Source organism: Chiloscyllium punctatum, chromosome 4 (assembly GCF_047496795.1).
Source record: "Chiloscyllium punctatum isolate Juve2018m chromosome 4, sChiPun1.3, whole genome shotgun sequence".
Classification (NCBI taxonomy): domain Eukaryota; kingdom Metazoa; phylum Chordata; class Chondrichthyes; order Orectolobiformes; family Hemiscylliidae; genus Chiloscyllium; species Chiloscyllium punctatum.
In genome coordinates this window covers 129,207,209-129,233,346 of record NC_092742.1, presented here as the reverse complement: position 1 = coordinate 129,233,346, position 26,138 = coordinate 129,207,209, and the positions used below count along the sequence as shown (strand labels likewise).

Here is a 26,138-nt window from a genome sequence, read left to right as displayed (position 1 = left end):
AATCAGAGCAAGAGGTGGCTATTCGGCCCATCGAGTCTGCTCCACCATTCAATACAATTGTGGCTGATCATCCAACTCAGTTCCCCCACTTCCTGCTTTCTCCCCCAGACCGTTAGGTCCCAGTGACTGTAAGAACCACGTTAAACACCTTATTGAAAACATTCAATATTCTGGCCTCAATCACTTCCTGTGGGCAGACAATTCCACAGGGTCTTCGCTGTCCATGTCTCCTCACCTCAGTCCGAAGTGTCCTACCCTGTGTCGTCAAATTGTGACCCCCCCCCCTTCCCCGGTCACAGAAATCCCCAGTCATCAATAATGTCCTTCCATGAGACACATAAGATAATCCGAGGGTTAGATAGGGTGGACAGTGAGAGCCTTTTTCCTTGGATGGTGATGGTCAGCACGAGGGGACATAGTTTTAAATTGAGGGGCGATAGGTATAGGACAGACGTCAGAGGTAGTTTCTTTACTCAGAGAGTAGTAGGGGAGTGGAATGATCTGCCTGCAACAGTAGTAGACTCGCCAACTTTAAGCGTATTTAAATGGTCATTGGATGGACATATGGGCGAGAATGGAATAGTGTAGGTTAGATGGGCTTCAGATTGGTTCCACAGGTCGGCACTAAATCGAGGGCTGAAGGGCCTGTATTGGGCTGAAGCATTTTATGTTCTACCTATGTTCCTGTGTTTACCCTGACCAGCCCAGTCACGATTTTACCTGTTTCAATGAAGTAACTCCCTCATTACAGAACACAATAGCATACCCTTTGTTGTCATATGTACTCAAACAGAAGTGAAAAGTTCACAATGTCACTTCTAATGTCTACCCGGTCCTGGCCTCATTTAAATATGACAGGTTTCAAGGAAATACCTCCCTCATTCTTCTGAACTCGACTGAATATAATGCGAAACGATCCAGTCCGTCTTTATAGGTGGGTCATGCCATCCCAGGACTCAGTCTGGGAAACATTCACTGCTCTCCCTCCATCAGCAGAACCTCCTTCCTCAGATAAGGAGACCCAAACTGCACCCAGTACTCCAGGGGTGGTATCAGCCAGGCCTCTGTACAATCCCAGCAAGCCAAGCCTGCTCCTTACTCCAATCCACTCACTGTGAAGACCAATAAACCTTTTACCTTCTTCACCTCCTGCTCTCTCGCCATGTTTACTCTCAGCGACGGTGTACAAGGGCATCCCGGCCACATTGCAGCCTCTCCTGCTTGTCAGTCAACAGCAGATTGTTTCTGGATCAGCCGTTCTCTCGGAGTCAGAGAGTCAGAGTCATTCAGCAAGGAAACAGACCCTTTGGTCCAACTCGTCCGTGCTGACCAGGCATCTCAAACTGGATCAGTCCTACCTGCCTGTTCCTGGTCCATACCCCTCCAAACCCATCCTATTTATAAACCCATCCAGATGCCTTTTAAATGCGATAATTGTACCAGCCTCCACCACTTCCTCTGGCAGCTCATTCCATGCATGCACCACCTTCTGTGTGAAAAAGTTTCCCCTCGACTTCCTCCTAAATCTTTCTCCTCTCCACCTTATAACCTACGCCATGCATTGGGAAAAATACTTTCTCTCAGCCTTTTGTGATTTTATAAGTCAGCCCTCAGCCTCCAGGGAAAACAGCCCCAGCCTGTTCAGCCTCTCCCTCTAGCTCAAGCCCTCCAGTTCTTGCAACATCCTTGGAAATCTTTTCTCATTTAACGTTCACCCAGAGAGTGGTGCATGTGTGGAATGAGATGCCAGAGGAAGTGGTGGAGGCTGGTACAGTTACAACATTTAAAAGGCATCTGGATGGGTATATGAATAGGAAAGGGTTTGGAGGGATATTGGACAAGTGCTGGCAAATGGGACTAGATTAGGTTTGGATATCAGCTCGGGTATGGACGAGCTGGACCGAAGGGTCTGTTTCTGTGCTGTACATATCTATGACTCTTTGACAACCTTCTGCCAGCAGGGGAACCTGAACTCTATGCAGCATTCTAAAGGTGGCCTCACAAACGGCTAGTACATCCCCAACAGTCCCAACTCCCATACTCGATGCACTGACTCATAGATGTCAAATGTTCACAATGTCACCTCTTACATTTACCCGGTCTTGGCTCCTTTCGAATATGACAGGTTTCAAGGAAATATATCCGTGCCAAACGCCTCCTTCACCACCCTGTCTACCCACTTTCCAGGAACAATGTACCTGCAGCTATAGGGTCTATCTGTTCAACAACATTCCCCAAGGCCCATCTACCTTGGAAGCGGGGCATGGAGGGGACTCGTCCTGGATTATTAATGAGGGTGAGATCCAATTCGATCCAGTTGGAAAGTGAACAGTCCTGACTGTGAACCATGGACACATTTCCAATTGTCTGGCAGTTCTCCTCTGGCCTTCCCAGTTACTCCAGCTGGGCCCAGGGAGGCTCACCCCTATCAGTCACAGCTTCAGCTCCTTCCTTAACCAACTGGTGGGGATGGCAACCTCTGCTGTCACATCCAAGGATGCCGCTGAACCGTGTGGGAAATGCGGGTCGCGCACACACGCTCAGTTCGATAAACAGAAAGAGATTGTGGGCCGGGGGGTCGGAGCCAAAACAGAGAGAGAGAGAGAGACAGGGGAGAGAAAGATGAAGGGGTTAGAGACAAACAGGGTGTAGAAAGCGAAAGTAAAAGATAGACAGATGTGAGGATAGACTTGCAAAAAAGCAGAGAGAGAGTGACGGAGACGATGGAATGATGAAGCTATAATGAGTGAGAAATGGAGATTGATTTACAGAGACAGAGAGAGAGATGGAGAGGGTTGGTGTTGAGTTAGGTTACATCATGTGTTTTACATGTTTGTGTTTGCTCACTGTATGTGGTGTGGAAGGTGGGAGGCACTTTCAGATTCAGGATGGAAGGTTATTCCACCTCCAGACCTGTAGGAGACTATGGGATCGACTGACCCGTAGCCGATGGAGAGACGTAATCAACAATAGAATGACATCATGCAGAGCACACTGACCAATAGAGAGACAGCATCCAGAGCACATTGACCAATAGAGAGACATCATCACAAGCACACTGACCAATAGAGAGACATCATACAGAGCACACTGACCAACAGTAAGACATCATTGTGAGCACACTGTCCAATACAGAGATACCATTCAGAACACTGACCAATAAAGAGACAGCATCCAGAATAGACTGACCAATAGAGACATCCTCCAGAACACAATGACAAATAGAGAGATATCATGCAGAACACACTAACCAATAGACAGACGTCATTCAGAACACACTGACCAATAGAGAACATGATTCTGAGCATACTGACCAAAAAGGAGACATCATTCCTAGCACACTGATCGATAGGGAGACATCATTCTGAGCATACTGACCAATAGGGAGACATCATTCCAACCGCACTGACCAATAGGGAAGCTTTGCTCAGGCTGTGACCTGCCTGGTTCTGTGGGTGTCACTGAGCTGTGACATTGAGCCAAAGCCTCAGTGAGGCTGTGGATCCCGCTCAGGGATCTCCAGGCAACATCCCGTGGAGCCCAGCATGGCAGTGCAGGGGGTTCTGGGACCGTGTCTGACAGGGATTAGCTCCCAACTTCCTGTACTCCCTCAGACCATTCCCTCAGTTACATACTAGCTCGCCCTACCCACACAGGGAGCCTGCTCACAATACTCCCAACCTTAATGTTTGTGGTGTAAACATAGATGGCCAGAGGCTTCTGGTGCCTGTTGATGAAGGCGATGGCTTCCTCCATGGAGTTGATGTTGATTATGGGCAGAATTGGACCGAAAACCTCCTCCTGCATTACTGCATCTGATTCCTTGACATCCACCAGGACAGTGGGAGCTAGGAGCAGAAGATGCAGTGTCAGTGGGAGGCCAAAGGACTGGGAAAACACGTGTGGCTCACATTATTCAAAGGAGTACAGGAAAGAACATCACAAACACGGGGGGAAATGGCATGGGAATGAGGCAGGACGATGGAGGAAAAATAGGACAGGAGAGGCCATTCAGCCCAGCGAGGCTGTCCCTTCAAGCAATGCAATCATGGTAGATTGAACAATCGAGGGCCATCACTCTAACCATTCCTCATTATACTGCGCACCCACTACGCACCAAATATCATTCAGTCTCTACCTTAACCATGCTTACATACTGATCATCCATTCTCCATTAGAGAGTTCCAACATTCAGAACCTCTGAGTAAAAACAAAATCTCCTCCATCGTACCAAAATTTCAACTGGTGATTCTACACTCCAGAAACAGGGGAAACATTTGACGGTTTTAAGGCCTTTACGGGCCTAGCCAGTCGGAGGGTCAGTACAGAGGGAGTGCTGCATTGTAAAAGGGTCAGTACAGAGGGAGTGCTGCATTGTAAAAGGGTCAGTGCTGAGGGAGTGCTGCACTGTCAGAAGGTCAGTGCTGAGGGAGTGCTGCATTGTCAGAGGGTCAGTGCTGAGGGAGTGCCGAATTGGCAGAGGGTCAGTGCTGAGGGAGTGCCGAATTATCAGAGGGACAGTAATGAGGGAGTGCCACACTGTCGGAAAGTCAGTACAGAGGGAATGCTGAACTGTCATAGGGTCAGCACTGAGGGAGTGCTACATTGTCTGAGGGTTAGAACTGAGGGATTGCTGCACTATCGGAGGGTTATAACTGAGGGAGTGCTGCATTGTCGAAGGGTCAATACTGAGAGGATGCCACACTGTCGGAGAGTCAGTGCTGAGGGAGAGACAACTGTCAGAGGGTCAGTACTGAGGGAGTGCTGCATTAATGGAGAGTCAGCACTGACGGAGAGCTGCACATTGGAGGGTCAGTAATGACGGACTGCCGCATTGTTGGAGAGTCAGTACTGAAGCAGTGTTGCACTGTCGGAGAGTCAGCGCTGAGCGAATGCCACACTGTCAGAGGATCAGCACTGAGGGAGTGCTGCACTGTCGGAAAGTCAGTACTGAGGGAGTGCCGCACTGTCGGGGAGTCTACTGACGGAGTGCTGCATCATTGGAGAGTCAGTACTGAGGGAGAGCTACACTGTCGGAGGATCAGTGCTAAGGGAGTTTTTTCCTCGGTTCTCTGACACTGGAGCTTTCTTGGTGAAGCTGCCAGCACAGTCGTCACTGTTCATGTCATCACAGGCAAAAAAGAGCAACAGTTACAGCCATCACATGGCAAGATGAACGAGGGCTGGGATAGAGGACACCTGTAGCTGTTTAAAAAGGAGGAAGACTGACTGGGACAGGGACACAGTATTTGAATCAGTGACTCTGTAATCCTGACTGGGACATGGACACAGTTTATAACTCACTGACTCAGTAGTACTGACTGGGACAGGGACGCAGTATTTAATACACTAACTCAGTAATACTGAGTGGAACTGGGGCATAGTATTAAATTCACTGCTTCAGTAAAGCCGACTGAGACAGGGACACGGTATTTAATTCACTGACACATTATTACTAACAGGGAAATGGTATTGAATTGATTGACAGAGTAATACTGAATGGGACATGCACACAGTTTATAATTCTCTTGCTCAGTAATATTGACAGGGACAGGAGCACCGTATCTAAAACACTGACTGAGTAATACTGACTGGGACAGGGCACAGTATTTAATTCACTGACTCGGTAATAGTGATTGGGACACAGACACAGTGTTTAGTTCACGGACTCAGTAACAATGACACGGGCAGGGGCACTGTAGTTAATTCACTGACTCAGTACTACAAACTGGGACACGGACACAAATTATACTTCACTGACTTAGTAATACTGACTGGAACAGGGACACAGTATTTAATTCACTAATTCAGTAATACTGACAGGGACAGGACACAGTAGTTAATACACAGACTCAGTAATACTGACTGGGACAGAGACACAGTATTTAACTCACGAACTCAGTAATACTGACTGGGACAGGGACACAGTATTTAATACACTAACTCAGTAATACTGACTGGGACAGGGACACAGTGTTTAATTCATTGACTCAGTAATACCTGACTGGGACATGGACACAGCATTTAATTCACTGACTCAGTAATACTGACTGGGACAGGACACAGTATTTAATTCACTGACTCAGTAATACTGACTGGGACAGGGACACAGTATTTAACTCACTAACTCAGTAATACTGACTGGGACAGGGGCACAGTATTTAACTCACTAACTCATTCATACAGACAGGGACAGGGACATGGTATTTAATACACTGACACAGCAATACTGACTGGGACTGGGACACAGTATTTAATACACTGACTCCATAACACTGACTGGGACTGGGACACAGTATTTAATACACTGACTCCATAATACTGACTGGGACTGGGACACAGTATTTAATACACTGACTCAGTAATACTGACTGGGACAGAGACACAGTATTTAATACACTGACTCCATAATACTGACTGGGACAGGACACGGTATTTAATACACTGACACAGCAATACTGACTGGGACAGGGCACAGTATTTAATTCACTGACTCAGTATTACTGACTGGGACAGGGACACAGTATTTAATACACTAACTCAGTAATACTGACTGGGACAGAGACACAGTATTTAATACACTGACTCCATAATACTGACTGGGACAGAGACACAGTATTTAATACACTGACTCAGTAATACTGACTGAGACAGGACACCATATTTAATATACTGACTTAGTAATACTGACTGGGGCAGAGACACAGTATTTAATGCACTGACTCAGTAATACTGACTGGGACAGGAACATCGTATTCAAATCACTGAATCGGTAACACTGTCTGGAACATGGACAGAGTTTAAAATTCACTGACTGAGTAATACTGACTGGGACAGGGACACAGTATTTAAATCGCTGACTCCGTAATACTAACTAGGACATAGACACAGCAGTTAATTCACTGACTCAGTGATACTAACAGGGGCAGGTACGCAGTATTGAATACACTGACTCTGTCATACTGACTGGGACACAGACACACTATTTAATTCACTAACTCGATAATACTGAGTTGGACAGGTACACAATAATTAATGCACTGACTCAGTAATACTGCCTGGAACATGGACACAGTATTTACTTCACTGACTCAGTAATACTGACTGGGACAGGGATACAGTATTTAATTCACTGATTCAATAATACAGACTGGGACAGGGACACGGAATTTAATTCACTGACACAGTATTACTAACAGGGACAAGGACATGGTATTGAATTGATTGACAGAGTAATACTGACTGGGACAAGGAAACAGTATTTAACACATTGACTCAGTAATACTGACTGGAACTGGGACACAGTATTTAATTCACTGACTCAGTAATACTGACTGGGACATGGACGCAGTATTTAACTCAATAACTCAGTAATATTGACTGGGACAGGAGCACTGTATGTAATAAACTAACACAGTAATACTGACTGGGACAGGGCACAGTATTTAATTCACTGACTCAGTAATACTGACTGGGACACAGACACAGTGTTTAATTCACTGCTTCAGTAATAATGTCACGGGCAGGGGCACTGTAGTTAATTCACTGGGACACGGACACAAATTATCCTTCACTGACTTAGAAATACTGAGTGGAACAGGGACACAGTATTTAATTCACTCACTCAGTAATACTGACTGGGACAGGGACACAGTATTTAATACACTGACTCAGTAATACTGACTGGGACAGGGACACCGTCGTTAGTGCACTGACTCAGTAATACTGATTGGGACAGGGACACAGTATTTAATACACTGACTCCATAATACTGACTGGGACATGGACACAGTATTTGACTCACAAACTCAGTAATACTGACTGGAACATGGACAGAGTTTAAAATTCACTGACTGAGTAATACTGACTGGGACAGGGACACAGTATTTAATTCACTGACTCAGTAATACTGACTGGGACAGGAACATCGTATTCAAATCACTGAATCGGTAACACTGACTGGAACATGGACAGAGTTTAAAATTCACTGACTGAGTAATACTGACTGGGACAGGGACACAGTATTTAATACACGGACACAGTGATACTGACTGGGACAGGGACACAGTATTTAAATCGCTGTCTCTGTAATACTAACTAGGACATAGACACAGCAGTTAATTCACTGACTCAGTGATACCAACAGGGGCAGGTACGCAGTATTGAATACACTGACTCTGTCATACTGACTGGGACACAGACACACTATTTAATTCACTAACTCGATAATACTGAGTGGGACAGGTACACAATAATTAATGCACTGACTCAGTAATACTGACTGGGGCAGAGACACAGTATTTTATACTTCACTGATTCAGTATTACTGACTGGGACAGGGACACAGTATTTAATTCACTGATTCAATAATACAGACTGGGACAGGGACACGGAATTTAATTCACTGACACAGTATTACTAACAGAGACAGGGACATGGTATTGAATTGATTGACAGAGTAATACTGACTTGGACAAGGAAACAGTATTTAATTCACTGACTCAGTAATACTGACTTGGACATGGACGCAGTATTTAACTCAATAACTCAGTAATACTGACTGGGACAGGAGCACTGTATGTAATACACTAACACAGTAATACTGACTGGGACAGAGCACAGTATTTAATTCACTAACTCAGTCATTCTGATTGGGACACAGACACAGTGTTTAATTCACTGACTCAGTAATAATGTCTGGGGCAGAGACACAGTAGCTAATTCACTGCCTCAGTACTACAAACTACGACACGGACACAAATTATACTTCACTGACTCAATAATACTGACGGGGACAGGGACACAGTATTTAATTCACTAACTCAGTCATACTGACTGGGACAGGGACACAGTATTTAACTCACTAACTCAGTCATACTGACTGGGAGAGGGACACAATATTTAAATCACTGATTCAGTACTACAAACTTGGACATGGACACAAATTATACTTCACTGAATCAGTAATACTGACTGCAACAGGGGCACAGTATTTAATTCCCTGACTCATTCATACAAACCTGGACAGAGACACTGTATTTAATTCACTAATTCAGTAATACTGACTGGGACATGGACACACAATTTCATTCACTAACTCAGTAATGCTGAGTGGGACAGGTACACAATAATTAATGCACTGATTCAGTTATACTGCCTAGAACATGGACACAGTATTCAACTCACTGACTCAGTAATACTGACTGGGACTTGGACACAGTATTGAACTCACTAACTCATTCATACAGACAGGGACAGGGACATGGTACTTAATTTACTGACACAATATTACTAACAGGGACAGGGACATGGTATTGAATTGATTGACAGAGTAATACTGACTTGGACATGGACACAGCATTTAATTCACTGACTCAGTAATACTGAATGGGACAGGGAAACAGTATTTAACTCACAAACTCAGTAATACTGACTGGGACAGGGACACAGTATTTAATACACTAACTCAGTAATACTGACTGGGACAGAGACACAGTATTTAATACACTGACTCAGTAATACTGACTGGGAAAACGTCACTGTATTTAATACAATGACACAGTAATACTGACTGGGACAGACACACTGTTTAATTCACTGCTTCAGTAATAATGACACGAGCAGGGGCACTGCAGTTAATTCACTGGGACACGCACACAAATTATCCTTCACTGACTTAGAAATACTGAGTGGAACAGGGACACAGTATTTAATTCAGTCACTCAGTAATACTGACTGGGACAGGGACACAGTCGTTAAAGCACTGACTCATAATACTGACTGGGACAGGGACACAGTATTTAATACACTGACTCAGTAATACTGACTGGGACATGGACACAGTATTTAACTCACAAACTCAGTAATACTGACTGGGACTGGGACACAGTATTTAATACACTGACTTCGTAATACTGACTGGGGCAGAGACACAGTATTTAATTCACTGACTCAGTAATACTGACTGGGACAGGAACATTGTATTCAAATCACTGAATCGGTAACACTGACTGGAACATGGACAAAGTTTAAAATTCACTGACTGAGTAAAACTGACTGGGACAGGGACACAGTATTTAATACACTGACTCAGTAATACTGATTGGGACAGGGACACAGTATTTAATACACTGACTCAGTAATACTGACTGGGACTGGGACACAGTATTTAACTCATTCATTACAGAGATGGACAGGGACATGGTATTTAATTCACTGACACAATATTACGAACAGGGACAGGGACATGGTATTGAATTGATTGACAGAGTAATACTGACTTGGACATGGATACAGCATTAAATTCACTGACTCAGTAATACTGACTGGGACAGGGACACAGTATTTAATACACTGACTCAGTAATGATGACTGGAACAGGGACACAATATTTAAATCACTGACTCTGTAATACTGATGGGGACATGCACACAGTTTATAATTCACTTACTCAGTAATACTGACTGGGACAGGGCACATTATTTAATTTACTGACTCAGTAATACAGACAGGGACAGCGACATAGTATTTAATTCACTGACTCAGTAATACTTACTGGAATAGGGACACAGTATTTAAATCACTGACTCTGTAATACTGACGGGGACATGGACCCAGTTTATAATTCACTGACTCAGCTGGGAAAGGGATACAGTATTTAACTCACTAATTTAGTAATACTGACTGGAACAGGGACACAGTATTTAATATACTGACTCTGTCATACTGGCTGGGACAGGGACACACGATTTAATTCACTAACTCATTCATACTGACTGGGACAGGGACACAGTATTTAATACACTAACTCAGTAATACTGACTGGGAAAACGTCACTGTATTTAATACACTGACACAGTAATACTGACAGGGACAGACACACAGTGTTTAATTCACTGCTTCAGTAATAATGACACGGGCAGGGGCACTGTAGTTAATTCACTGGGACACGGACACAAATTATCCTTCACTGACTTAGAGATACTGAGTGGAACAGGGGCACAGTATTTAATTCACTCACTCAGTAATACTGACTGGGACAGGGACACAGTATTTAATACACTGACTCAGTAATACTGACTGGGACAGGGACACAGTATTTAATACACTGACTCAGTAATACTGACTGGGACATGGACACAGTATTTAACTCACAAACTCAGTAATACTGACTGGGACTGGGACACAGTATTTAATACACTGACGTCGTAATACTGACTGGGGCAGAGACACAGTATTTAATGCACTGACTCAGTAATACTGACTGGGACAGGGACACAGTATTTAATACACTGACTCAGTAATACTGACTGGGACAGGGACACAGTATTTAATACACTGACTCAGTAATACTGACTGGGACATGGACACAGTATTTAACTCACAAACTCAGTAATACTGACTGGGACTGGGACACAGTATTTAATACACAGACTTCGTAATACTGACTGGGGCAGAGACACAGTATTTAATGCACTGACTCAGTAATAAAGACTGGGACAGGGACACAGTGTTTAATTCATTGACTCAGTAATACCTGACTGGGACAGGACGCAGTATTTAATTCACTGACTCAGTAATACTGACTGGGACAGGACACAGTATTTAACTCACTAACTCAGTAATACTGACTGGGACAGGGGCACAGTATTTAACTCACTAACTCATTCATACAGACAGGGACAGGGACATGGTATTTAATTCACTGACACAGGAGTACGAACAGGGACAGGGACATGGTATTGAATTGATTGACAGAGTAATACTGACTCGGACATGGACACAGCATTTAATTCACTGACTCAGTTATACTGACTGGGACAGGACACAGTATTTAATTCACTGACTCAGTAATACTGACTTGGACATGGACACAGCATTTAATTCACTGACTCAGTTATACTGACTGGGACAGGAGCACTGTAATTAATACACTGACTCAGTAATACTGACTGGGACAAGGACACAGCATTTAATTCACTGACTCAGTTATTCTGACTGGGACAGGAGCACTGTATTTAATTCACTGACTCAGTAATACTGACTGGGACAGGACACAGTATTTAATTCACTGACTCAGTAATACTGACTGGGACATGGACACAGCATTTAATTCACTGACTCAGTAATACTGACTGGGACAGGACACAGTATTTAATTCACTGACTCAGTTATACTGACTGGGACATGGACACAATATTTAACTCACTAACTCAGTAATACTGACTGGGACAGGGACACAGTATTTAAATCACTGATTCAGTACTACAAACTTGGACATGGACACAAATTATACTTCACTGAATTAGTAATACAGACTGGAACAGGGGCACAGTATTTAATTCCCTGACTCATTCATACAAACTTGGACAGAGACATTGTATTTAATTCACTAATTCAGTAATACAGACTGGGACAGAAACACAGTCTTTAATTCACTGACTCAGTAATACCTGACTGGGGCAGAGACACAGTATTTAATTCACTGACTCAGTAATACTGACTGGGACAGAGCACAGTATTTAATACACTGACTCAGTAATACTGACATGGACTGGGACACAGCATTTAATTCACTGAGTCAGTAATACTGACCTGGACATGGACACACAATGTAACTCACTGACTCAGTAATGCTGAGTGGGACAGGTACACAATAATTAATGCACTGATTCAGTAATACTGCCGGGAACATGGACACAGTGTTTAATTCACTGACTCAGTAATACTGACCGGGGCAGTGACACAGTATTTATCTCACTAACTCAGTAATACTGACTGGGACAGGACATGGTATTTAATTCACTGTCTCAGTAATACTGATTGGGACAGGACACAGTAGTTAATTCACTGCCTCTGTAATACTGACTGGAACAGGGACCCAGTATTTAATTCACTCACTCAGTAATACTGACTGGGACGGGGGCACAGTATTTAACTCACAAACTCAGTAATACTGGCTGGGACAGGGACACAGTATTGAATACACTGACTCAGTAATACTGACTGGGACAGGAACACCGTATTTAACTCACTAACTCAGTAATACTGACTGGGACAGGGACACAGTATTGAATACACTAACTCAGTAATACTGAAAGGGACAGGGACACAGTATTGAATGCACTAACTCAGTAATACTGACTGGGACAGGAACACCGTATTTAACTCACTAACTCAGTAATACTGACTGGGACAGGGACACAGTATTGAATACACTAACTCAGTAATACTGACCGGGACAGGAACACCGTATTTAATACACTGACTCAGTAATACTGACTGGGACAGGAACACCGTATTTAATACACTGACTCAGTAATACTGGCTGGGACAGGAACACCGTATTTAATACACTGACACAGTTGTACTGACAGGGACTGAGCACAGTATATAATTCACTGACTCAGTAATACTGACTGGGACAGGGACACAGTATTTAACTCACTAACTCAGTAATACTGACTGGGACAGGGACACAGTATTTAATTCACTGACTCAGTAATACTGACTGGGACAGGGACACAGTATTTAACTCACTAACTCAGTAATACTGACTGGGACAGGGACACAGTATTGAATACACTAACTCAGTAATACTGACTGGGACAGGAACACCGTATTTAATACTCTGACTCAGTAATACTGACTGGGACAGGGACACAGTATTTAACTCACTAACTCAGTAATACTGACTGGGACAGAGACACAGTATTTAATTCACTGACTCAGTAATACTGACTGGGACAGGGACACAGTATTTAACTCACTAACTCAGTAATACTGACTGGGACAGGGACACAGTATTGAATACACTAACTCAGTAATACTGACTGGGACAGGAACACCGTATTTAATACACTGACTCAGTAATACAGACTGGGACAGAAACACAGTGTTTAATTCACTGACTCAGTAATACCTGACTGGGGCAGAGACACAGTATTTAATTCACTGACTCAGTAATACTGACTGGGACAGAGCACAGTATTTAATTCACTGACTCAGTAATACTGACCTGGACATGGACACACAATGTAACTCACTGACTCAGTAATGCTGAGTGGGACAGGTACACAATAATTAATGCACTGATTCAGTAATACTGTCGGGAACATGGACACAGTGTTTAATTCACTGACTCTGTAATACTGACTGGGGCAGTGACACAGTATTTATCTCACTAACTCAGTAATACTGACTGGGACAGGACACGGTATTTAATTCACTGACTCAGTAATACTGATTGGGACAGGACACAGTAGTTAATTCACTGCCTCTGTAATACTGACTGGAACAGGGACCCAGTATTTAATTCACTCACTCAGTAATACTGACTGGGACTGGGGCACAGTATTTAACTCACTAACTCAGTAATACTGACTGGGACAGGGACACAGTATTGAATACACTAACTCAGTAATACTGACTGGGACAGGAACACCGTATTTAATACACTGACTCAGTAATACTGACTGGGACAGGAACACCGTATTTAATACACTGACTCAGTAATACTGGCTGGGACAGGAACACCGTATTTAATACACTGACACAGTTGTACTGACAGGGACTGAGCACAGTATATAATTCACTGACTCAGTAATACTGACTGGGACAGGGACACAGTATTTAACTCACTAACTCAGTAATACTGACTGGGACAGGGACACAGTATTTAATTCACTGACTCAGTAATACTGACTGGGACAGGGACACAGTATTTAACTCACTAACTCAGTAATACTGACTGGGACAGGGACACAGTATTGAATACACTAACTCAGTAATACTGACTGGGACAGGAACACCGTATTTAATACACTGACTCAGTAATACTGACTGGGACAGGGACACAGTATTTAACTCACTAACTCAGTAATACTGACTGGGACAGGGACACAGTATTTAATTCACTGACTCAGTAATACTGACTGGGACAGGGACACAGTATTTAACTCACTAACTCAGTAATACTGACTGGGACAGGGACACAGTATTTAAATCACTGATTCAGTACTACAAACTTGGACATGGACACAAATTATACTTCACTGAATCAGTAATACTGACTGGAACAGGGGCGCAGTATTTAATTCCCTGACTCATTCATACAAACTTGGGCAGAGACACTGTATTTAATTCACTAATTCAGGAATACAGACTGGGACAGGGACACGGTGTTTAATTCACTGACTCTGTAATACCTGACTGGGGCAGAGACGCAGTATTTAATTCACTGACTCAGTAATACTGACTTGGACATGGATGCAGTATTTAACTCAATAACGTAGTAATACTGACTGGGACAGGGACACAGTATATAATACACTGAGTCAGTAATACTGACTGGGACAGGGACACAGTATTTCATACACTGACTTAGTAATACTGACTGGGACATGGACACACAATGTAACTCACTGACTCAGTAATGCTGAGTGGGACAGGTACACAATAATTAATGCACTGATTCAGTAATACTGCCTAGAACATGGAGACCGTGTTTAATGCACTAACTCAGTAATACTGACTGGGACAGGAACACCGTATTTAACTCACTAACTCAGTAATACTGACTGGGACAGGGACACAGTATTGAATACACTAACTCAGTAATACTGACCGGGACAGGAACACCGTATTTAATACACTGACTCAGTAATACTGACTGGGACAGGAACACCGTATTTAATACACTGACTCAGTAATACTGGCTGGGACAGGAACACCGTATTTAATACACTGACACAGTTGTACTGACAGGGACTGAGCACAGTATATAATTCACTGACTCAGTAATACTGACTGGGACAGGGACACAGTATTTAACTCACTAACTCAGTAATACTGACTGGGACAGGGACACAGTATTTAATTCACTGACTCAGTAATACTGACTGGGACAGGGACACAGTATTTAACTCACTAACTCAGTAATACTGACTGGGACAGGGACACAGTATTGAATACACTAACTCAGTAATACTGACTGGGACAGGAACACCGTATTTAATACTCTGACTCAGTAATACTGACTGGGACAGGGACACAGTATTTAACTCACTAACTCAGTAATACTGACTGGGACAGAGACACAGTATTTAATTCACTGACTCAGTAATACTGACTGGGACAGGGACACAGTATTTAACTCACTAACTCAGTAATACTGACTGGGACAGGGACACAGTATTGAATACACTAACTCAGTAATACTGACTGGGACAGGAACACCGTATTTAATACACTGACTCAGTAATACAGACTGGGACAGAAACACAGTGTTTAATTCACTGACTCAGTAATACCTGACTGGGGCAGAGACACAGTATTTAATTCACTGACTCAGTAATACTGACTGGGACAGAGCACAGTATTTAATTCACTGACTCAGTAATACTGACCTGGACATGGACACACAATGTAACTCACTGACTCAGTAATGCTGAGTGGGACAGGTACACAATAATTAATGCACTGATTCAGTAATACTGTCGGGAACATGGACACAGTGTTTAATTCACTGACTCTGTAATACTGACTGGGGCAGTGACACAGTATTTATCTCACTAACTCAGTAATACTGACTGGGACAGGACACGGTATTTAATTCACTGACTCAGTAATACTGATTGGGACAGGACACAGTAGTTAATTCACTGCCTCTGTAATACTGACTGGAACAGGGACCCAGTATTTAATTCACTCACTCAGTAATACTGACTGGGACTGGGGCACAGTATTTAACTCACTAACTCAGTAATACTGACTGGGACAGGGACACAGTATTGAATACACTAACTCAGTAATACTGACTGGGACAGGAACACCGTATTTAATACACTGACTCAGTAATACTGACTGGGACAGGAACACCGTATTTAATACACTGACTCAGTAATACTGGCTGGGACAGGAACACCGTATTTAATACACTGACACAGTTGTACTGACAGGGACTGAGCACAGTATATAATTCACTGACTCAGTAATACTGACTGGGACAGGGACACAGTATTTAACTCACTAACTCAGTAATACTGACTGGGACAGGGACACAGTATTTAATTCACTGACTCAGTAATACTGACTGGGACAGGGACACAGTATTTAACTCACTAACTCAGTAATACTGACTGGGACAGGGACACAGTATTGAATACACTAACTCAGTAATACTGACTGGGACAGGAACACCGTATTTAATACACTGACTCAGTAATACTGACTGGGACAGGGACACAGTATTTAACTCACTAACTCAGTAATACTGACTGGGACAGGGACACAGTATTTAATTCACTGACTCAGTAATACTGACTGGGACAGGGACACAGTATTTAACTCACTAACTCAGTAATACTGACTGGGACAGGGACACAGTATTTAAATCACTGATTCAGTACTACAAACTTGGACATGGACACAAATTATACTTCACTGAATCAGTAATACTGACTGGAACAGGGGCGCAGTATTTAATTCCCTGACTCATTCATACAAACTTGGGCAGAGACACTGTATTTAATTCACTAATTCAGGAATACAGACTGGGACAGGGACACGGTGTTTAATTCACTGACTCAGTAATACCTGACTGGGGCAGAGACGCAGTATTTAATTCACTGACTCAGTAATACTGACTTGGACATGGATGCAGTATTTAACTCAATAACGTAGTAATACTGACTGGGACAGGGACACAGTATATAATACACTGAGTCAGTAATACTGACTGGGACAGGGACACAGTATTTCATACACTGACTTAGTAATACTGACTGGGACATGGACACACAATGTAACTCACTGACTCAGTAATGCTGAGTGGGACAGGTACACAATAATTAATGCACTGATTCAGTAATACTGCCTAGAACATGGAGACCGTGTTTAATTCACTGAGTCAGTAATACTGACGGGGACAGGACACAATATTTAATTCACTGACTCAGTTATACTGACTGGGACAGGGCACAGTTTTAATTCACTGACTCAGTAATACAGACTGGAACAGGGACCCAGTATTTAATTCACTCACTCAGTAATACTGACTGGGACAGGGACACAGCATTTAATTCACTCACTCAGTATTACTGACTGGGACAGGACACAGTAGTTAATGCACTGACTCAGTAATACTGATTGGGACTGGGGCGCACTATTTAATTCACAAACACAGTAATACTGACTGGGACAGGAACACAGTATTTAATACACTGACTCAGTAATACTGACTGGGACTCGGACACAGTATTTAACTCACGAACTCAGTAAACCTGACTGGGACAGGGACACAGTATTTAATACACTGACTCAGTAATACTGACTGGGACAGGGACACAGCATTTAATGCACTGACTCAGTAATACTGACTGGGGCAGGGACAGAGTATTTAATACACTGACTCAGTAATACTGACTGGGGCAGACATACAGTATTTAATGCACTGACTCACTAATACTGACTGTGGCAGAGACACAGTATTTAATTCACTGACTCAGTAATACTGACTGGGACTGGGACACAGTATTTAACTCACTGACTCAGTTATAGTGACTGGGGCACAGACACAGTATTTAATACACTTAATCAGAAATACTGATTGGGACAGGACACAGTATTTAATGCACTCACTCAGTAATACTGACTGGGACAGGGACACCGTATTTAATTCACTGACTCAGGAATACGAACAGGGACAGGGACAGGGACATGGTATTGAATTGATTGACAGAGTAATACTGACTTGGACATGGACACAGCATTTAATTCACTGACTCAGTAATACTGACTGGGACAGGGATACGGTATTTAATTCACTGACTCAGTAATACTGATTAGGACTGGGGCGCAGTATTTAATTCACAAACACAGTAATACTGACTGGGACAGGAACACACTATTGAATACACTGACTCAGTAATACTGACTGGGACAGGGACACAGCATTTAATGCACTGACTCAGTAATACTGACTGGGGCAGGGACAGAGTATTTAATACACTGACTCAGTAATACTGACTGGGACAGGAACACAGTATTTAATACACTGACTCAGTAATACTGACTGGGACAGGGACACAGCATTTAATGCACTGACTCAGTAATACTGACTGGGACAGGAACACAGTATTTAATACACTGACTCAGTAATACTAACTGGGACAGGGACACAGTATTTAACTCACTAACTCAGTAAACCTGACTGGGACAGGGACACAGTATTTAATGCACTGACTCAGTAATACTGACTGGGGCAGGGACAGAGTATTTAATACACTGACTCAGTAATACTGACTGGGGCAGACATACAGTATTTAATGCACTGACTCACTAATACTGACTGTGGCAGAGACACAGTATTTAATTCACTGACTCAGTAATACTGACTGGGACTGGGACACAGTATTTAACTCACTGACTCAGTTATAGTGACTGGGGCACAGACACAGTATTTAATACACTTAATCAGAAATACTGATTGGGACAGGACACAGTATTTAATGCACTGACTCAGTAATACTGACTGGGACAGGGACACCGTATTTAATTCACTGACTCAGGAATACGAACAGGGACAGGGACAGGGACATGGTATTGAATTGATTGACAGAGTAATACTGACTTGGACATGGACACAGCATTTAATTCACTGACTCAGTTATACTGACTGGGACAGGACACAGTATTTAATTCACTGACACAGTAATACTGACTGGGATAGAGCACAGTATTTAATGCACTAACTCAGTCATTCTGATTTGGACACAGACACAATGTTAAATTCGCTGACTCAGTAATAATGACTGGTGCACGGACACAGTAGTTAATTCACTGACTCAGAACTACAAACTGTAAAACGGACACAAATTATACTTCACTGACTCAGTAATACTGACTGGGACAGGACACAGTATTTAAATCACTGACTCAGTTATACTGACTGGGGCAGAGACACAGTATTTAATACACTGACTCACTAATACTGACTGGGATTGGGACACAGTATTTAATTCACTGATTCAGTAATACAGACTGGGACAGGAACATCACATTCAAATCACTGACACAGTATTACTGACAGGGACAGGGACATGGTATTGAAATTGATTGACAGAGTAATACTGAACTTGGAAATGGACACAGCATTTAATTCACTGACTCAGTAATACTGACTGGGAAAGGGACACAGTACTTAACACAATAATTCAGTAATACAGACTGGGACAGGGACACAGTATTTAATTCACTGACTCAGTTATACTGATTGGGACAGGAGCACTGTATTTAATTCACTGACTCAGTAATACTGACTGGGATAGGGACACAGTATTTAATTCACTGACTCAGTAATACTGACTGGGACAGGGACACAGTATTTAATTCACTGACTCAGTAATACTGACTGGGACATGGACACAGCATTTAATTCACTGACTCAGTAATACTGACTGGGACAGGACACAGTATTTAAAGCACTGACTCAGTTATACTGACTGTGACAAGGACACAATATTTAACTCACTAACTCAGTAATACTGACTGGGACAGTGACACAGTATTTAAATCACTGATTCAGTACTACAAACTTGGACATGGACACAAATTATACTTCACTGAATCAGTAATACAGACTGGAACAGGGGCGCAGTATTTAATTCCCTGACTCATTCATACAAACTTGGACAGAGACATTGTATTTAATTCACTAATTCAGTAATACAGACTGGGACAGAAACACAGTGTTTAATTCACTGACTCAGTAATACCTGACTGGGGCAGAGACACAGTATTTAATTCACTGACTCAGTAATACTGATTGGGACAGGACATAGTAGTTAATTCACTGACTCTGTAATACTGACTGGAACAGGGACCCAGTATTTAATTCACTCACTCAATAATACTGACGGAGACTGGGGCACAGTATTTAACTCACAAACTCAGTAATTCTGACTTGGACAGGAACACAGTATTTAATACACTGACTCAGTAATACTGGCTGGGACACGGACACAGTATTTAACTCTTGAACTCAGTAATACTGACTGGGACAGGGACACAGTATTGAATACACTGACACAGTAATACTGACTGGGACAGAGCTCAGTATTTAATTCACTGACTCCGGAATACTGACTGGGACAGGAGCACCGTATTTAATACACTGACACAGTTATACTAACTGGGACAGGGACACAGTATTTAACTCACTAACTCAGTAATACTGACTGGGACAGGGACACAGTATTTAACTCACTAACTCAGTAATACTGACTGGGACAGGGACACAGTGTTTAATTCATTGACTCAGTAATACCTGACAGGGACATGGACACAGCATTTAATTCACTGACTCAGTAATACTGACTGGGACAGGACACAGTATTTAATTCACTGACTCGGTAATACTGACTGGGACAGGGACACAATATTTAACTCACTAACTCATTCATACAAACAGGGACAGGGACATGGTATTGAATTGATTGACAGAGTAATACTGACTTGGACATGGACACAGCATTTAATTCACTGACTCAGTTATACTGACTGGGACAGGAGCACTGTAATTAATACACTGACTCAGTAACACTGACTGGGACATGGACACAGCATTTAATTCACTGACTCAGTTATACTGACTGGGACAGGAGCACTGTATTTAATTCACTGACTCAGTAATACTGACTGGGATAGGGACACAGTATTTAATTCACTGACTCAGTAATACTGACTGGGACATGGACACAGCATTAAATTCACTGACTCAGTAATACTGACTGGGACAGGACACAGTATTTAATTCACTGATTCTATAATTAGGGGGACAGATAGTATCCTTTGCAAGCCGGATCGGGAGTCTCGCATGGTGTGTTGCCTGCCCGGTGCCAGGGTGCGAGACATCTCTGACCGGCTTGAAAGGATATTGGAGCGGGAGGGGGAGGATCCAGTTGTTGTGGTCCACGTTGGTACCAACAACATAGGCAAGACTAGGGTGGAGGACCTGTTTGGGCATTACGAAGCACTAGGCAGGAAATTGAAGCACAGGTCCTCAAGGGTCTTAATCTCCGGATTACTGCCCGAGCCACGTGCCAATTGGCATAGGGACAAGAAAATTAGGCAAGTAAACACGTGGCTAAGGGATTGGTGTGGGAAAGAGGGATTCCACTTCATGGGGCATTGGCATCAGTTTTGGAACAGGGGGGATCTGTACCGTTGGGACGGTCTCCACCTGAACCAATCAGGTACCAATGTTCTAGCGAAGAGGATAAATAGGGTGGTCAGTAGGACTTTAAACTTCTGAGTTGGGGGGAAGGGAAAGTGAAAGCGACAGGGAGTATGGAGGTAAATGGAAAGATAAGCAGCAGGATAGCATGTTTCCAGGCGGATTTAAAATTGAGGCAGACTGAGAATGCAGAAAAAAGCAAGGATAACTTAGGACATATGACTTACAACATCTCTAATAAGGAAGTTAGCATTAAGGCACTTTACCTGAATGCTCGTAGCATTCATAACAAAGCCGATGAATTAATGGCACAGATAATAGTGAATGATTATGATGTAGTAGGCATCACAGAGACTTGGTTACAGGGGGGTCAGGACTGGCAGTTAAACCTCCATGGTTTTTCGACTTATCGAAAAGACAGAGGTGGGCAGAGGGGGTGGGGTTGCCTTGTTAGTTAAGAACAAAATTAAATCTATGGTATTGAATGACATAGCGTCGGATGATGTGGAGTCTGTGTGAGTGGAATTGAGGAACCACAAAGGCAAAAAAACCATAATTGGAGTTGTGTACAGACCTCCTAACAGTGGTCAGGACCAGGGACGCAACATGTACCGGGAAATAGAGAAGGCATGTCAGAAAGGCAAGGTTACATTGATCATGGGTGACTTCAATATGCAGGTGGACTGGGTAAATAATGTTGCTAGTGGATCTAAAGAAAGGGAATTCATGGAATGCTTACAGGATGGCTTTTTGGAACAGCTAGTCATGGAGCCCACAAGAGAGCAGGCTATTCTGGACCTAGTGCTTTGCAATGAACCAGACTCTATAAAAGATCTTAAAGTAAGGGAACCCTTAGGAAGTAGCGACCATAATATGGTAGAGTTCAGTCTGGAGTTTGAAAGGGAGAAGGCGAAATCTGATGTAATGGTGTTACAGTTGAATAAAGGTAATTATGAAGGCATGAGAGAGGAACTGACTAAAATAGACTGGAAGCAGAGGCTAACCAGGAAGACACTAGAGCAAAAATGGCAGGAGTTTGTAGGTATAATTGAGGACACTGTACAGAGGTTCATTCCCAAGAAAAGAAAGATTAACCGGGGAGGGATTAGACAACCTTGGCTGACAAAGGAAGTCAGGAAATGTATTAAAGAAAAAGAGAGATCCTATAAAGTGGCTAAGAACAGTGGGAAATCAGAAGATTGGGAAGGATACAAAAGCAAACAGAGGATAACAAAGAGCGTAATAAGAAATGAGAGGATCAAATATGAAGGTAGGCTAGCCAGTAATATTAGAAATAATAGTAAAAGTTTCTTTCAGTACATAAGAAACAAACGACAGGCAAAAGTAGACATTGGGCCACTTCAAACTGATGCAGGGAGCCTAGTGATGGGAGATAAGGAAATAGCAGGAGAACTTAACAAGTACTTTGCGTCAGTTTTCACAGTGGAAGACAGGAGTAATATCCCAAAAATTAAAGGGTGTCACGGGGCTGAGTTGAGTATGGTTGCCATTACGAAAGAGATAGTGCTAGAAAAGTTAAAAAGTCTTAAAATTGATAAATCTCCTGGCCCCGATGGGATACACCCTAGAGTTCTGAGAGAGGTTGCTGAGGAAATAGCAGAGGCATTGGTTGAGATCTTTCAATAGTCACTGGAGTCAGGAAAGGTCCCGGATGATTGGAAGATGGCTGTAGTAACCCCCTTGTTCAAGAAAGGATCAAGGCAAAAGATGGAAAATTATAGGCCAATCAGCTTAACCTCGGTTGTTGGTAAAATTCTAGAATCCATCATTAAGGATGAGGTTTCTAAATTCTTGGAAGAGCAGAGTCTGATTAGAACAAGTCAACATGGATTTAGTAAAGGGAGGTCATGCCTGACAAACCTGTTGGAATTTTTTGAAGAGGTAACAAGTAGGTTAGACCAGGGGAACCCAGTGGATGTGGTCTATCTGGACTTTCAAAAGGCCTTTGATAAGGTGCCACACGGGAGACTGCTGAGCAAGGTGAGGGCCCATGGTGTTCAAGGTGAGCTGCTGGGATGGATTGAGGATTGGCTGTCTAACAGAAGGCAGAGAGTTGGGATAAAAGGTTCTTTTTCAGAATGGCAGCCGGTGACGAGCGGTGTCCCGCAGGGTTCAGTGCTGGGGCCACAGCTGTTCACATTATATATTAATGATTTGGATGAGGGAACCGGGGGCATTCTAGCGAAGTTTGCCGATGATACAAAGTTAGGTGGACAGGCAGGTAGTACTGAGGAAGTGGGGAGGCTACAGAAGGATCTAGACAGGTTGGGAGAGTGGTCCAGGAAATGGCTGATGGAATTTAACGTGAGCAAGTGCGAGGTCTTGCACTTTGGCAAAAAGAATATAGGAATGGACTACTTTCTAAATGGTGAGAAACTTAATAAAGCCAAAGCACAAAGGGATCTGGGAGTGCTAGTCGAGGATTCTCTAAAGGTAAACATGCAGGTTGAGTCTGTGATTAAGAAAGCGAATGCAATGTTGTCTCTTATCTCAAGAGGGTTGGAATATAAAAGCAGAGATGTACTACTAAGACTTTATAAAGCTCTGGTTAGGCCCCATTTGGAGTACTGTGTCCAGTTTTGGTCCCCACACCTCAGGAAGGACATACTGGCACTGGAACGTGTCCAGCGGAGATTCACACGGATGATCCCTGGAATGACAGGTCTAGCATATGAGGAACGGCTGAGGATACTGGGGTTGTATTCGTTGGAGTTTAGAAGATTAAGGGGAGATCTATTAGAGACGTACAAAATAATACATGGCTTTGAAAAGGTGGATGCTAGAAAATTGTTTCTGTTAGGCGAGGAGACTAGGACCCGTGGGCACAGCCTTAGAATTAGAGGGGGTCATTTCAGAACAGAAATGCGGAGACATTTCTTCAGCCAGAGAGTGGTGGGCCTGTGGAATTCATTGCAACGGAGTGCAGTGGAAGCCGGGACGCTAAATGTCTTCAAGGCCGAGATTGATAGGTTCTTGTTGTCTAGAGGAATTAAGGGCTACGGGGAGAACGCTGGCAAGTGGAGCTGAAATGCGCATCAGCCATGATTAAATGGTGGAGTGGACTCGATGGGCCGAATGGCCTTACTTCCACTCCTATGTCTTATGGTCTTATGGTCTTATGGACTCAGTTATACTGACTGGGACATGGACACAATATTTAACTCACTAACTCAGTAATACTGACTGGGACAGGGACACAGTATTTAAATCACTGATTCAGTACTACAAACTTGGACATGGACACAAATTATACTTCACTGAATCAGTAATACAGACTGGAACAGGGGCGCAGTATTTAATTCCCTGACTCATTCATACAAACTTGGACAGAGACATTGTATTTAATTCACTAATTCAGTAATACAGACTGGGACAGAAACACAGTATTTAATTCACTGACTCAGTAATACCTGACTGGGGCAGAGACACAGTATTTAATTCACTGACACAGTAATACTGACTGGGACAGAGCACAGTATTTAATGCAGTAACTCAGTCATTCTGATTTGGACACAGACACAATGTTAAATTCGCTGACTCAGTAATAATGACTGGTGCACGGACACAGTAGTTAATTCACTGACTCAGAACTACAAACTGTAAAACGGACACAAATTATACTTCACTGACTCAGTAATACTGACTGGGACACGACACAGTATTCAAATCACTGACTCAGTTATACTGACTGGGGCAGAGACACAGTATTTAATTCACTGACTCAGTAATACTGACTGGGGCAGAGACACAGTATTTAATACACTGACTCACTAATACTGATTGGGACTGGGACACAGTATTTAATTCACTGATTCAGTAATACAGACTGGGACAGGAACATCACATTCAAATCACTGACACAGTATTACTGACAGGGACATGG

At 43.0% G+C, this 26,138-nt stretch overlaps 1 protein-coding gene across 2 annotated transcripts in view; it reads right to left on the bottom strand.

Annotated features, from left to right (window-relative positions):
* The window catches only part of LOC140475969 (aldehyde dehydrogenase family 3 member B1-like), a 118,403-nt gene that overhangs the window by 10,159 nt on the left and 82,106 nt on the right, over positions 1-26,138 (bottom strand). For both annotated transcript variants that reach the window (XM_072567879.1, XM_072567880.1), the window contains one exon: positions 3,682-3,848. In XM_072567879.1, the coding sequence (XP_072423980.1) occupies positions 3,682-3,848 (167 nt within the window). The remainder of the gene's footprint in view (positions 1-3,681; positions 3,849-26,138) is intronic.